Raw genomic sequence first — 13,773 nt, forward strand, 5'->3', positions numbered from 1 at the left:
CCACGTCCAGCCTTTCCTTGAACACCTCCAGGGACAGGGACTCCACCACCTCCCTGGCAGCCTGTTCAGTCAGGCTGGGGATGGTATGGGGAAGGTGTGTGTGGGGAGAACACTGTGTGGGGCACTGGTGGGCGGCTGGGCAGCTTTGAGATTTAAAATATGAGGAGGCCCAAGATGAGGGCGAGACAAGAAGGATCCTCAGAGGAAGGTGTGTGTGTGTGGGGAGAGCGGCATGAGGTACTGAGGGGGCACTGAGGGGGCACTGATAGGGTTGTGGCGAGTCGGCTTTGGGGAGATTTAGTATTTGAGGAGGTCATACACGAGGGGGATCGCCGGGGGAAGGAGTGTTGGGGAAGGGCGCGAGGCGCTGAGGGGGCCGTGAGGGCGGCCCGGCGGCCATTTTGCGGAGGACAATACCCGCCGCGCGGGGCGGGGCGGGGGCGCGCGCACGCAGCGCGCGGGCAGCGCGGGCCCGGGGGCGCGCGCGCGCCCCTCCCCTCCCGCCGCCGCCGCGTTATGTAACGGCCGCGGGGCGCGCGCGCGCTCCCTTCCCCCTCCTTTCCCCTCCTCCCTCCTGCCCCCCCTCCCCTCGCCCGGGCCTGGCCCCGCCCCCTCCCCGCGCGCCGGGGCCCAATGGGCGGCGGGGACGCGCTCGGGAAGGGGGGGGGAGAGCGCGGCGGGGACGCGCACGCACGGGGGCAAGGCGCGGTCCCGCGGCTGTGCGTGCGCGCTCCCGGCCCCCCCCGCCTTCCCCTCTCTCTGTCCCTCTCTCTCCCTCTCTCCGCCGCGCTCGGCCGGCTCTGCCCCCCCTTTGTGCGCGCTCCGAGCCGCCCCCGCATCGCCGACTCGCCATGGCCGACGAGAAGCCCAAGGTGAGGCCGGCGCGCTCCGCCGCTCCCGCCGCCGCGCTCGGCCCCTCAGGCGGCGGCCCCGGCCCGCGGCCCCCGCGCCGCCTTTGCGCGCCATTTTCCTGCGCGGGCTGGGGGGGGCCGCGGCCGCGGCTCCCGGGGCGGGCGGGGGATCCCCGGGGAGGGGGGGGCGAGCCCGGGCCGCCTTCCCGCCCTCCGCGGGGAGAGAGGCAGGTCTGGAGGCGGTTGTTGCTGCCTTCCTCCTCCTCCTCCTCCTCCTCCTGCTGCCGCCGCTCGGCCGCAGCATCCCCGTGGCCGCCCCGGCCGCCGCTGCCCACACGGTCTCCGCTCGGCTCCGGCCCCTTTGTGCTGCCTCCAGCCCCGCTTCGGGCCGGGAGGGCGCGGGGGCCCCGCTCCCCACCGCGGGAATTAACAGGGACGCGGACGAGGGGTTGGATAGTTTGGGGTTTTTTTTTTTTCCTCTCCTTTTTTTTTTTTTTTTTTTTTTAATATCTTTTTCTCCCCCCACAATTTTTAACCCGAGTTCGAAGTGGCGGAGGGCGCGGAGCGGACACATGGCGGGACCCGGCGCGCAGGGAAGAGGGAAAACAAAGCTGGGCTGTGGGATGTGGGTGCCGGGTACCCCCCGAACGGGACGGGCTGGATCCCCTTCCCTGCTCCCCAGAACACGAGGGACCCAGCTGGAAGTCGCTCCTCCGCAGTTTTCCCCTCCCAAAGGGAGCGGGAGGGTCGGGCTGCGTGTTAGGGGGGGTTTCTTAAACCTCTTCTGAAGGGGAGGCTTCAGGTTTTGTCACCTTTTCAAACACAGCCCTTTAAAGTATCTTGAAAGTTTTCTTCAGAAGTACCTCAACCGGTAGGAAAAAGTTTGAGATAACTGCGAGAAAGAGCCTCGCTGCTGGTTGGGATCACAGTTATAACACAGAACAACGTTATAACAGATCGTTGTTATAACACAGATAACTTCATCCCTTTCATTGGCAACACTGTTGCATATTATCGTGCCCTTGATAGAAATAACTTTTTTTTTTAAGTCTGTTATACGACTGGCCTAGTAACTGTTCATTGCTACTTTGCCAGTCTCCACAATGACAGCTAATATTAGAAGGATTTCGGGTTGTTTGGGGTTTTTTTTTCTGTTTTTTTGGCTTTTTTCTTTAAATTTTCAAATAAAAACTCCTGACCTTTATTTTCTTCTCAAGGTTTCAAGTCAGTAAACAGCTGTAGTATCTTTATTTCCTCCTTTTTTAATGACCTGTTGCACTTTGGTAAAATGTTAACTTCTTGTTTCATACCTTTTAAAAAAAGTGTTGGTTATTTTTTTTTTTCCCTTTTATTTCCTCCACAGGAAGGAGTGAAGACTGAAAACAATGACCACATTAATCTGAAGGTGGCAGGGCAAGATGGGTCTGTGGTGCAGTTTAAGATTAAGAGGCACACACCACTTAGTAAACTAATGAAAGCCTATTGTGAACGACAGGTATGATCTCAGGAGAACCGGTGTCTGGGGGACAGTGGTCCCCACAGGGATAGATGAAGACACTTGCAGTCTTAAAACTATGTAAATATGCAAAATGGTAGAGATTTAACAGAAACTAATTGTGTTGTGGAAAGTGTGTTGTCCGGAGGGTCTGTTAACAGGGGGGACTGAGAGGGTTGTGACAGGAAATGGGTGAAATAAAGATGGGTTGTTATCTGTGAAATCTGCATTTATAGGTGGAGGCTGTTGGGAGGCAGCTGCTGCTCTATTGCTCAGAAATATCAGCGTGGAAAGGGTGGGTTTGATATGAACTCAGGAGAGAGGGTTGAGTGATAATCAGGGATTTTTATAGCTCTGAGTAACTTCTTGGTCTGGTCACTGACTTGTGATTTATTATCTTAGTATTACTGTATTGACATGAGAGGATATCTAGTTTGAGAAGGAGCTTCTCCATTTAATGATGACCTTGGTTTTTCTCTTGTGGCTTAGTTGACAAATTAATCCTCTGAGGGACAAAAACCAATGTATTTTGTTGGTGTGGTGGCAGCTGCAGGCAGCTATTACAAGTTTTAACAACACCTGTTTGAGTATTGCTATGGAACATTTTCTTCTGAAGCTTTTGATGAGGAAAATTTTGTCTCTGCTCTCCATGATTTTTTTTTTTAATGACTGTCTACCTTTAAAAAGTTCCAGCTCTACAAAAGTGTTCAGAATTTGGAAATTTATTTATTTTTTTTTAAACCCCAGAAATATTCAATTATACTATTGAATACAAGTGAAGTCAGAATAAAGTATTAAATCACCAAGAAAAACAAACTGTAATTCACCCACAGAGTGGTAAAACCTCTTTGGCTTTACCCTGTGCCACAATAGGGTATGAATAAAGAGAAAAATCAGCTCTTACTGAACATGTGAATATGTTCTTGAGTGAGTGTTCTGGGGATAAATTAGTGAATGCTTGAACCTGTGAGCTTGTTTTTCCTACCTCAGTCATACAAAATCTTGTTATGTTTTGCAAATCACTGTGTGTTGCTTTTTCCAGTCATAAAGTCCAGTTGTATCTGTCTTTTTGGGAGTTTGAGGAGTGGCTATTTGTCTGTAAAGTCCTGGGAAATGAGAAGTAACCATTCATACTTCAGTTACTTTGAAACAAGCAAAAGTAAGATTCTAGAACTTCTCACCAAAATGTCTACTCTGCTTAGGAAAAAAAACCCAAACACCCAAAAACAAAACTAGCAAAAAACTCCCAGGCATCAATTGGAGGAAAATATTAGTAAATCTTGAGAGTGGGAGAGATTTGTTCTGATTTCAGTTTTAAGGTGGTAGCTATCCAGAGAATATTTCTGTGGAGATGGAGTTGTCTTTACATTTTATTTCTTAGGTGCCTCTCAAACTTTGTTTAAAAGCATTTGTTCTGCATGTCTCTAAAAGTTAGATTTTATTAATGTATTTATTTACCTAACTAGGTACACTCAGGCTTAAAATCCTTCAGCTGTGGACTTCAGATTTCACTTTGGAGAGGTGGTACAGTGGAGGATTTGGCAGCTTTAAAGAATGAAAATCATTTAGTGTGTGTGTAGTAGACCTAAAATGGAAGTAACTAAACCTTGAATGATCTGTTTAGAAGATGAAGACTACTTGTGATTATTTTAAGTGGTGAAAAAAATCATCCATGGAACATAAACTCAGTGTTTTGTGGACACCAATCCCACCAAAGTAGAACTTTTCAGTATGTTTCAGCTGACATTTATTTAGCATGTAAAGCTGTCAGGAACCTGCAATAAACATCGCTTTGGGAACAGGAAATACGTATTTTAAGTAACATAATGTCAGAGAAGAGGGCTCCAACCAAATGTTGCTGTGCAGAAAGGTGTTGCTGCCATGACACTGAGCCACACAGTTTTCTTACACCAGAGGATGCTCTGAGTGAACACTGCAGAGTCTCAGTCCTGCTAGAGGAGGCATTTTGCTGTGAAGTATTAAGTTAATGAAAAAGTTTACTTGTATTTATTAAAATATGTTTCCCTGACAAATCTACTCCTCAAAAATAATTACTACATTGTTTTCCTTTGTGTGTTACATCCGCTCTTGCAAAGCTAAGTGAAGGCTTCTGTTCTAACTCAGAGATGCCAAAGCACGACCCTGCAATCCACTGGATTGGTTTCAAAACCCAACGAGGCTTTTTGGATATTTAGATACTCCAGAGGGAACAGACAGAACTGGGAAGGAAGTTGTATCCCCAAATGTCATTCACCTTCTCCTGCAGAATGTGGTGTTCTCTAAAATACCTTTGAAAACTGACTACTGGTTTTTTAGCTGATATTATCAGTAAAAGGAGTTGTTGCTCCCAAGTTATGTTTTTCAATCCGTTGGCTCAGGTGAGAATGAGAAGTATTACAGGGATGGAAGAGGTCAGCAAAATGAGTGTTGTGTGGTAGAAATGCTTATTCAAAATACTACTGGCAGTAGAGGGTTCCTTTATTTTATTTGGAAGTTCCATCTGTGCATGGAAAAACATTTGATTTCTCGATAATAGGAATTCGACATAAAAAGCTCCCATTTCTTACTCTTTGCTGCTGAAGATTAATATTATTGTTTCGTTTCTGGGAAAAATATTTTAGAATACCTTTTGGTTTTGGGGAAGATCAAAAAGGAGTATTGAATATCATTGTTTGGCATTTGTTACCTGGAGTGTCGCATCTGTTTTGTCAGTGAATTATTCAAAAGCACAATAAACCTCCTGGCCTTTGGAGTGTACCAGGAATGGCTTTATTTTAACTCTCAGTCAGTGGGGGCACTGTTGCTTCTCTGGGTTGCTGGACACAATGCAAGGTTTAATACAAAACAGATTGCAGGGATTTGGAGTGAAATGCCTAAAAGTCAGGGCATGAGGGGAGTACAAAAACTCTGTCCTGCATTATGGTGGCTTTTAATGATTGTGCTGCAATTCAGTGACAAGTTCAAGAGCAAACCAGTGAGTACTTTTACACCAGACTTAACGTCCCTTTGTGTTGCTTCTCTTTGTCCAGGGGTTGTCAATGAGGCAAATCAGATTCCGGTTCGATGGGCAGCCAATTAATGAAACAGACACACCTGCACAGGTAAACAGCAAAAGCAAGGCTTAAGAACTGCAAAAAACCCCTGCAAGTTTGCTGCAGGAATTGATGCTCCCGTTTCCTGTAAAATACTTGTGTGAATGTATATGTCAGTGATAGAACTGGATATTTTTTTTACCATTATTTTGGTGTAACTAGTTGTAGAATTATTAGAAGTGGAATTCAGGACTTTATCTAGTGTTTTGAGTAATAAGTCTCTATCACTGTAATAAGAAAATTAAGTGCAGTGTACAGATGGTGGGTCCTGTAAAACTGTCACTTTATTGAGTCATGGCTCTGAGGTAAGGATGGTAAGTTAAGAATTGAGTTTTTCTTGAAGCCATGGCTATATCTTTTACATAAAAGCTTGCCAGGATGTCATCAGAGATCCCGTTTGCAAGCGTGCAAAATACAGTTTATAATACAAACGTAATTTTCTGTTGTTTGTAATTTGAAGCTGTTTCAACAGCATAAAATTATGGAAAATTTTGGGGTTTCCCAAAATTTTTATGGAAAATTTTCAGTCTCTAAGTGGCTGAACAGGGGATGTTCCAAGAACAGAATAGTTCACTGTGATTCTTGAGTATTTTTCTGTTTCTCCACACAGCTGTGTTTAACCAGCCTGTCCAAGTGATACAGTTTTATCTGCTGTTCAGAACCACTTGTTATGAAATAAGAGACTCTTGTTTTTAGGTCTGACTTTTCTAAGCTGTTGCTTCAAAGAATGTGCCTCTTATGTCCACAGTCTTTGTGACTTTTTAACTTGGAATACTGATAATTGAGGCAAAAGAGTGCTTTTCTCTCCATCCATGTTTTGCTGAAGCTCGGTATCAGTCTATATATAGCTGTGGTAAATGCCTTAGACCAGTTTGATTTCCTGAACAGCAGTTGAGACTATTTAGAAATAAAACTTGCATTAGTTATAGCAGCTCCTTCAGTCTTGGTAGAGATTTTGTCAGTAGGGGACACAAACATCCCAGGAATATTAACTGTAAAAAATTTACAGTAAGAAAAGAGAATTCTAAAAATGAAGTATTGCTGTTCCTCACTGGCAGTTTGTCACATGGCTACATGTAAAGAGTTTTCAATTTTTTTTGTGCTTGCTGATCCTTGGTTTTACTGCCTGGCTGGGAAGAGGCCTTAATTCCAATCTGCTTCTTCAGTGCTGTAGCCATTTGCACGTTTGAACAGCAGCAGCCAAGTGGAATTGTGGCAGTGTTCTAAGGTAAACTGAGGGAGGAAATAGGAGAACAAAGATGCAGTGGCAAAGCAGGCAACAGAAGTAAAATATTGTGAATCTCTTCCATAGGAGTCATGCAGTGCACTGTGAAGTTAACACTGGAATTCATTCCAGGACAACAGTTACGAGCTGGCATTTTCTTTCCATGCAGTTTCTTTGCTTTTGAGTTAGTGAGGTTAAATGTACAAAGGGGTGATGGTGGAGGGGAGTGGGGCTGGTCTGGTTAAAAAGTAAACACAAAGATAGGAACTGCAAGAACAACCCAGCCTGTGGCAGGGATCTGAGAAGAGTTGAAAGCCTTTTTTCTCTTTTCTGCTCTAGTTGGAAATGGAGGATGAAGATACAATTGATGTGTTCCAGCAGCAAACAGGAGGAGTTTACTAAAACAAAAACACAAAAAGAACCTGCTACTTTCCTCTCCAGAACTGTGCTCCCGCAGGCAACACTTCACAATTAGAAAAATGAGACTTGGTTCAGCCACATCCTGACTACTGCAGTATAGTTTTCTCTCTTCTCTCTGATTTTTTTCCTATTCCTTCTATTGTACATAAAGTAACTGGTGACGTGCACAGACATAATGCATATTTTTTTTAACTAAATGGCCAATGGTATGTTTTGATCAACATTTAATGGAGATGGGGTGGGAAAACAAACTGGTTCTGTGAAAATGCCCCTCTCTCCGTTAGTGGCATGCTCCTTCTACTTTTATCTTTATATTCCAGTAAGTTATTTTGCTCTCACTGTTTAAAAACAAAAACCTTGCATACCTTGTTTGATTGGATAATTTCAATGTTTTTCTTTATCATTGTAAAACCAAGGGCAATTTTATAACTTTTTTGTACGTAGCTGTTACATGTAGAGCAATCTCTGTCTAAGTAGGGGTAAATTACTCTTTAAAAAAAAAAAAAGGAAAAAAAATTCTAGATAGTTTTCCCTTCAAGTAAAGCGTCTTGTTGTTTAAATAAACTTCTTGTTTAAAATAACCAGTTTTCTTTCTTTTTCTGTGGAGTACTACTACTCAGCACCTGTATTTCTCTCTCTGCAGCACTTTATGCTTCTCAAATCTCAGCTTTCTCTGTGGTAAGTAAACATAATCCTCCTAGTGTAGTCAGAAGATTGTTGGAAAATCAAAGGCTGCCTTGAGACCTGTCAGTCAGCAGTTGAACTGGAAATAGAAGTCAGTTTTATTTTGATTTCTTTCTTTTGTGAATGTTCTGCTAAGCCAAAATTGTTCGATTAGGCAAACTGAAAAATACTGAACTACTTAGTAATGCCTTGGATTGAGCTCTTTTTGTTATTCTTTATTAGAAGCATCAATATTGTTGTTGCAGTAGTTTCCTTAAGACTCTGTATTTGAATGCTTTTTGATGTAAACATTGAGTTAAAAAGAGCAAATAATTTCGTTAACCATTCAGTTTACCATGGTATCAAATGGGAGATGCTTGGAAATGTAAAGCAAAAATAAAAAATTGAGTTCTCTTTTTGGCTGCATTTAGCTGTGGTGGTGGAGATTCCAAGCTCTGCTTTACCCCATTGTGCTGTTCCTGCTTGGAAGGGGGAAAGGCTGGAAGTACTGAAGGGAGCTAGTGATGATGATGTTTTTCACGAGTCTTTTCCACAAAGTTCTTCTTGGGGAACTTCTTGGGGGAGTTCAGAGGTTGCAGTGAAATCCATGGATGTTCATGAGAGATTATATACCTGTCGACCCCACAGGCCCACAGCAGTCCCTGATGTCCTGGGAATGTTCCACTATTTTGTAGTGTTTGCAGTAAGCTAATGCTCTTTTAGATATTCATTTGTTACAAGAGGTCACTTTTTGGTGGTAGTTTTTGTAATAGTTAATTCAAGAAGTGGTTATTGTATGTGAGGCCTGTGCCTGCTCGGTCTGGAAATCCTTTGGGGGAGAACAGTGGCTCTGTGCATGTAGCTGATGAATTGTGATCCATTTGACTCGTGTCAGGATTTAATACATTTGATGCGACATCAGTTACATCTAAAGGAAAAATAGGGTCTGTTTTTGCAGTGGCTTTTGACTCTGTAGCTGAAGAATTTAACCTGCTGTGTGCCTTTGTTTTAATTCTGGGAAATGCTACTGCTAAGCAGAGTATTTCTTATTTTGGTGTGTATCTTGTAGACTTCTGTGGTGCGTTACAAGGTTGAAATTCCCTCTTGTGAACAAATGTTTTCATATTCAAACTCACAAAGGCCTGGAAAAAAATACTTTGAACTAAAAAAGAGCGTGGTGGGGGAATATATTTCAGCACCTTTCTTGAGTAACACATGGAATACATTGCTCTTTGGCTTTGGAGTCTCTGGCTTTTAAGCTGGCTAAACTTCTGATATCAGTGTGTAAAATTCTTTCAGCTTGATGTCCTGCCAAGACTTTTCCCAGGAGAAAGCTGTCTTTATCTTGTTTGGCCAAAAAAGGTGTTTGGACTTGCTTTAGTTTCTGAAGAAAGGGTGAGGTCTCCTTAAATACAATTTTTTTTTCAGCTCAACTTAAGACTGTGAAGCTCAAAGCTCCCTGTTGTGTCTTGCCTGGTGTGTTTTTTTTATTTCCTGAGGCAACAGAAGTCAAGTGACAGGTACTGAAGAGCTTTTAAAAACAATGTCTTCATTTCCTGAATTAGTGGAGTGTTACTTCATCTGTCATGAACTTGTGTACGGGATTCACCTACATTTGTCTGTGTCTTACTGCTGTTACCTGGGTTTGTTCCTCATATTTCTGAAATGATTCCTCTAACAGTACTGAATGGTGTTATGTAAGGTGGTGGCTGCAGTCAAAAACTGATGAAATGGTCTTGTCTGAAATGTTTGTTTGATTAGATTAAACAAGCAAGAAACTGTCTCAAAGAACTTCAGTGACTTAGTTCCTCAAGAGCCTCAAACACTGAATTTCCTTTAGTCTGGCAAACTGAAGTGGGCTGAATTCTGATTCTGGTTTTCATACATAACACATTTGTGTAACAGTAAGCAGAAATACTGAACATTTTTAAAAAAAACCAAACAACATTTTTTTAGAACTCTCCTCCATGTTCTTGCAAATACTCTCCTTGTTGCTTGTCCGTACTGTTCTTCTGGTGTCAGAAATTTTACCTGTGGATTCCTGATTGCTGGAACCTCAGTGATTTTGCTGTGACTGTCTCCTCTAAGGAAGCTACTGCCAGGGATGATGATTTGGAAGTGATATGAAGTACAGGGGTATGAAAAATTTGGATCAAACTGTTTAGAGTTCACTTTGCTGTTCGGCCTGGCTTGATCTGTGGCAGTTCTCATGTTTGCACTGGTAGCCACATGGACTGCTAGAAGTCCTTGTGTTGGAGGATAAAGAGAAACTGGGCAAAGAGGTCCTGTCAGGCTGGTTGGGAGGTAAGTTTTTCATGTTTATTAAACAGCTGGGATCTTTCAAGAGCCTGGGCAAATTATATTATTACCCACAATTTTCAAATAATGTGTTCTGAAGTGATTGCTGTGCAATTTAGTTAATATTCCTCCCATGGCTTTAAAGTGAAAAAGAATGGAGTAAGTCATAATTGGATGCAATGCCCTGGTGAGTTCTGTGGGTGGTAAGGCCCTGCCTTCAGGGTATGGTGAGGCTCCAGTCCCTCACACAGCTTCAGTTGTGGAATGGACAGGACCTTTTCAAAGGTGGAACCAAAACTGCTTGTTTCAGGTACCTTTAGTGAGATGTTTTTATTGATGTGCAGGGCAGATAATGACAGATGTTAACACCTGAAAATCAGTGTGAAAATCTGCACCCTGGGGATCACACCCATCCAGAGGGGGCTCTTGTGAAGGGTCAGTGTTGAGTGCCCTGAAGTGCTGGTTCAGGAGGGGTTCTGGGAGTCGAGGGCTGCTCTGAAATGGAATCTGCTGAAGTGCCAACAGTGTAAGGAAATACTCCAAGTGGTAACATGAGAGGGATTCCTGTCCTGGCATATGGAGGTGTCCTCAACAAAAGAAAAATCCCTGAAGTAACACTAAGGTAATTGCTGCTCCAAGATAACTGCAATATCAGAGCAGGTACAGCATCTCTGCAAGGGTTAAGGTCAAAGTGAGATTATTTTCTAGCAGGAATATTCCTCTCCAGTACCTTCACTTCATTACTTCAGAGTCAGTGTAACATAAGTGCTGTTGTTTGTCTGTTGGATACTGGTTCTATTGTGTCTGTTGTTGCAACATTAATGAAAAGGAATAATGTGACTGCCTCCAAGAGAGGAGACTTCCTAGGCTTCAGCCAGTTGGAAATAACTGGATTTCTAAGGAATAGCAATTTGTTTTCAAAGCTGAAAATGAAAAATGAGATGCTTCCTTGATCATCATCTATTAAATTAAAAGTGAACAATAAATTGAAATATTTTTCTTAGAGTTTTAGATAGTGGCCTCTCCTGAGTACAGTGTGTGAGCTGCTGTGATGGACTGTGGACTTTTAGTACTGTGGAGTACTAAAAGACAATCTGAAAGCAAATAACTTGGATCACTCTTAATTATATTATCATGCTAATTAATACAGTTCATTCTCTGGATTATTGAGGTTTGTTCATTCTGGCTGTAACCAGTTGCCAAACTAAATGTGTTCTGATAGGGAATAATTTAATCCTATAATTTGTCTCGCTTTTTTGTGCTTAGTGTCAGAATGAATTGGTGGCACAGCACTTCTCCTGGGTGTTTAGGATGTAGGAGTGTGAGGATAAATGAAAGATGGAATTTTGATCCCTGTTTTCAGTTTTTGGTTGACCCTCAAGATGCTTAATTACAGGGGTTCCCTGGTTCCTTCCCTAACTCCATAGGATAGTGGTCTTATTCTGACATGGAGGTGCTGGGAGCCCCAGCTGGTATTTATGGAGTGGTTGGAGTCCCTTTGAGGGAAGAGTTTTAACCCTTGTCCCTGAAGAATTTCAGTTTGCATGGGAGGGGTGAGGTGTGGCTGGTGGTGCTGGGAAAGGAGTGGCTGAGAGTCAGCAGAGATCCCAGAAGGGAAGGGCAGCAGGTGCTGGAGAAGGACAAGGGATGAGTTGGTGAGGAGCTGCAGGAGAAATGGGGTCTGTGGGAAGACCTGTAGGTTTAAACAATCCCAATATGAGAATGACTTTGGAATGCTGATGAAAGACTAAGGTTGTTAAAATGTACAAATATTAAATAGTGTTCCTTCTTTAGAAAGGAATATTCTTCAGGGAGACTTGGGTTCAAAGGATACCCTTTGTGGTGAATTTTGGTGATTTAGGTCTCCCCCCTTCCAGCATCAAAGTACATCTGATGCCCTGCAAGGGCTCTTGAAGGATCAGTTGATTAAGAAAACTTTCCTTGAGTTTAAGCAAACTCAAGCAAGACAAAAATTGGAATGAAAGCTCTTTGGGCCACTGACTTACCCTTTCAGAGATGCCTCTTTTTCCAATAAGGAGCAGCACTTTGGAGGACACTGGTAGTGCTGGATTCCCAGACAAGAACAGCAGCATGAGTTGGCCCCTCTGCTTTTTGTGTTCAGAGCTACATCTCTGCAGCTCTGAGAGAAGCCTGGACATTGTGGTTCAGTCCTCCTTCCTAAACAGTGATTGACTGTTGGGAACTTTTCCTGAAGATGTAGAGAGGCACAAGAGCAACTTCCAGAACCCTTGCAAACGACAGCATCAGCTCAGTAGGACAAACTGTTGGATCTGTAGGATACCATCTTCCATGGAGCAAATCCAGCTGTGGCAAGGGGAATTTTTTAGCTGACACTTTACCTTCAGCTGTGAAAGAAATGAGGAAAGAAGAGAAAACTGAGTCAAAACATCTTTTTTTTTTCTTTTTTTTGTACCATGTGCTTGGAATAAAGCAGGAATGCTCTTTGTGACTGCCGTAAGTAGCAGAGCCTGGCAGGAAGAAACTGGGTCACGAGAGGATGACCAAGCTGAGGCTTTTCTCAAACCAGTGGTATCTCTCCTTGCCTAACCCTTGCACTTCCTGGAGTCTTGTTCAGACTTCCAGATGCTTCTTGCATTCCTTGCTGGTGGAATTTCAACAACAGGTGGAATTGTTTGGTGTCTGAGCCTTTCAAACAGCTGCTGAGAATTGTTCTGGTCAAATGTCACCATCCTGAGATGGATCCTAAGCCCAGTTTCTGTAGCCATCTTCATAAACCCCTTCGTGTTATGGATGAATAATCAGCAAAGCAGCTGATTTAAAGGCCACCCTGCAGCCTGGACTGTGAGAGATCAGTGCAGCCCCTTGGAAAACACTGAAGGTTTAGAATTTTAAAGCTGTGCGTTAAAACCGGCTTTGTCAGAGGGAACGGGTTTTTCTTCATCTTGACTTTAAAAAAAAAAAAAAGGGCTCTTTGTGTCTCAGGGGTACAAATTTAAGAGTCAAATTCTGTGGGTTTGAATAAAAAGCATTTAGATGACAAAATATTTCTGCAAGTTCCTGAGAGAGCAGATGCTCTACCTGTGTGCAGGTAGGTGTCATTTGACTTCTTAATGCCCAAGCCTAAGGGATAATAGAATTAAAACAACTGTGTCATCTTACTTAAAATTTCCCTTTAATCTACCTCTAGAAAGATATGACGCAACAGAGAATTCCCTGGGGATCTAAATAGTGGCTGGAGCTTTTTTGGAAAAAAAAAAAAGTTTTTTTTGTTTATGAATTCTAGACTAGAAGAAATAAAACACTGTGGTCCTGTGTGTAGTTTTAGCAGTTCTACTCTTCCCTGTGGTAATATTAAGGCTGGTGATAATTCAGACACTGGACATCTCATGTTGTGCATAGAGTGAAGCGGCACAATCTTTTGTGTTTTCCAGACCAGAAAGAAATACTTTCCAGAGAAAATGGGGATATTAAGGCTGGTCGTTAGTGCAGACTGGGAGAGATGGATGGAACTTTCCTCTTTTATCCAAGTGCTCATTGAAATAATATTTGCAGTGGCAGGTTCTGAGGTGTAGATTTTGCAGCAAAAGTGATGAGCAAGGATGCATCTGTGTGTGTGTGGAAGTTGCAGGGAGTTCAGGAAACTCCCAGTCACCAAACCAGAGGTGGGTTTGACAGACGGGTCAACAGTCAATATGTGATAATTTAAACTGTGCTGTGAGAGATTTGTGCTGGTGTTTGCAGGAGATA

General features: G+C 43.2%; 1 protein-coding gene across 2 annotated transcripts; it reads left to right on the top strand.

Annotated features, from left to right (window-relative positions):
* The first annotated feature begins 664 nt into the window (after window positions 1-664).
* SUMO2 (small ubiquitin like modifier 2) lies at window positions 665-8,161 on the top strand. 2 transcript variants are annotated; one of them, XM_032706627.1, is made up of 4 exons: window positions 665-872; window positions 2,215-2,346; window positions 5,376-5,447; window positions 7,003-8,161. In XM_032706627.1, exons 1-4 carry the CDS (start codon window positions 852-854, stop codon window positions 7,063-7,065), a joined length of 288 nt encoding a protein of 95 aa, XP_032562518.1. In that variant the 5' UTR covers window positions 665-851; the 3' UTR covers window positions 7,066-8,161. The 2 variants fall into 2 exon arrangements, with proteins under 2 accessions (XP_032562518.1, XP_032562519.1); XM_032706628.1 differs by lacking the exon at window positions 665-872 and adding an exon at window positions 1,361-1,444.
* Window positions 8,162-13,773: the final 5,612 nt, after the last annotated feature.

This window comes from Chiroxiphia lanceolata, chromosome 19 (assembly GCF_009829145.1).
Source record: "Chiroxiphia lanceolata isolate bChiLan1 chromosome 19, bChiLan1.pri, whole genome shotgun sequence".
NCBI lineage: Eukaryota > Metazoa > Chordata > Aves > Passeriformes > Pipridae > Chiroxiphia > Chiroxiphia lanceolata.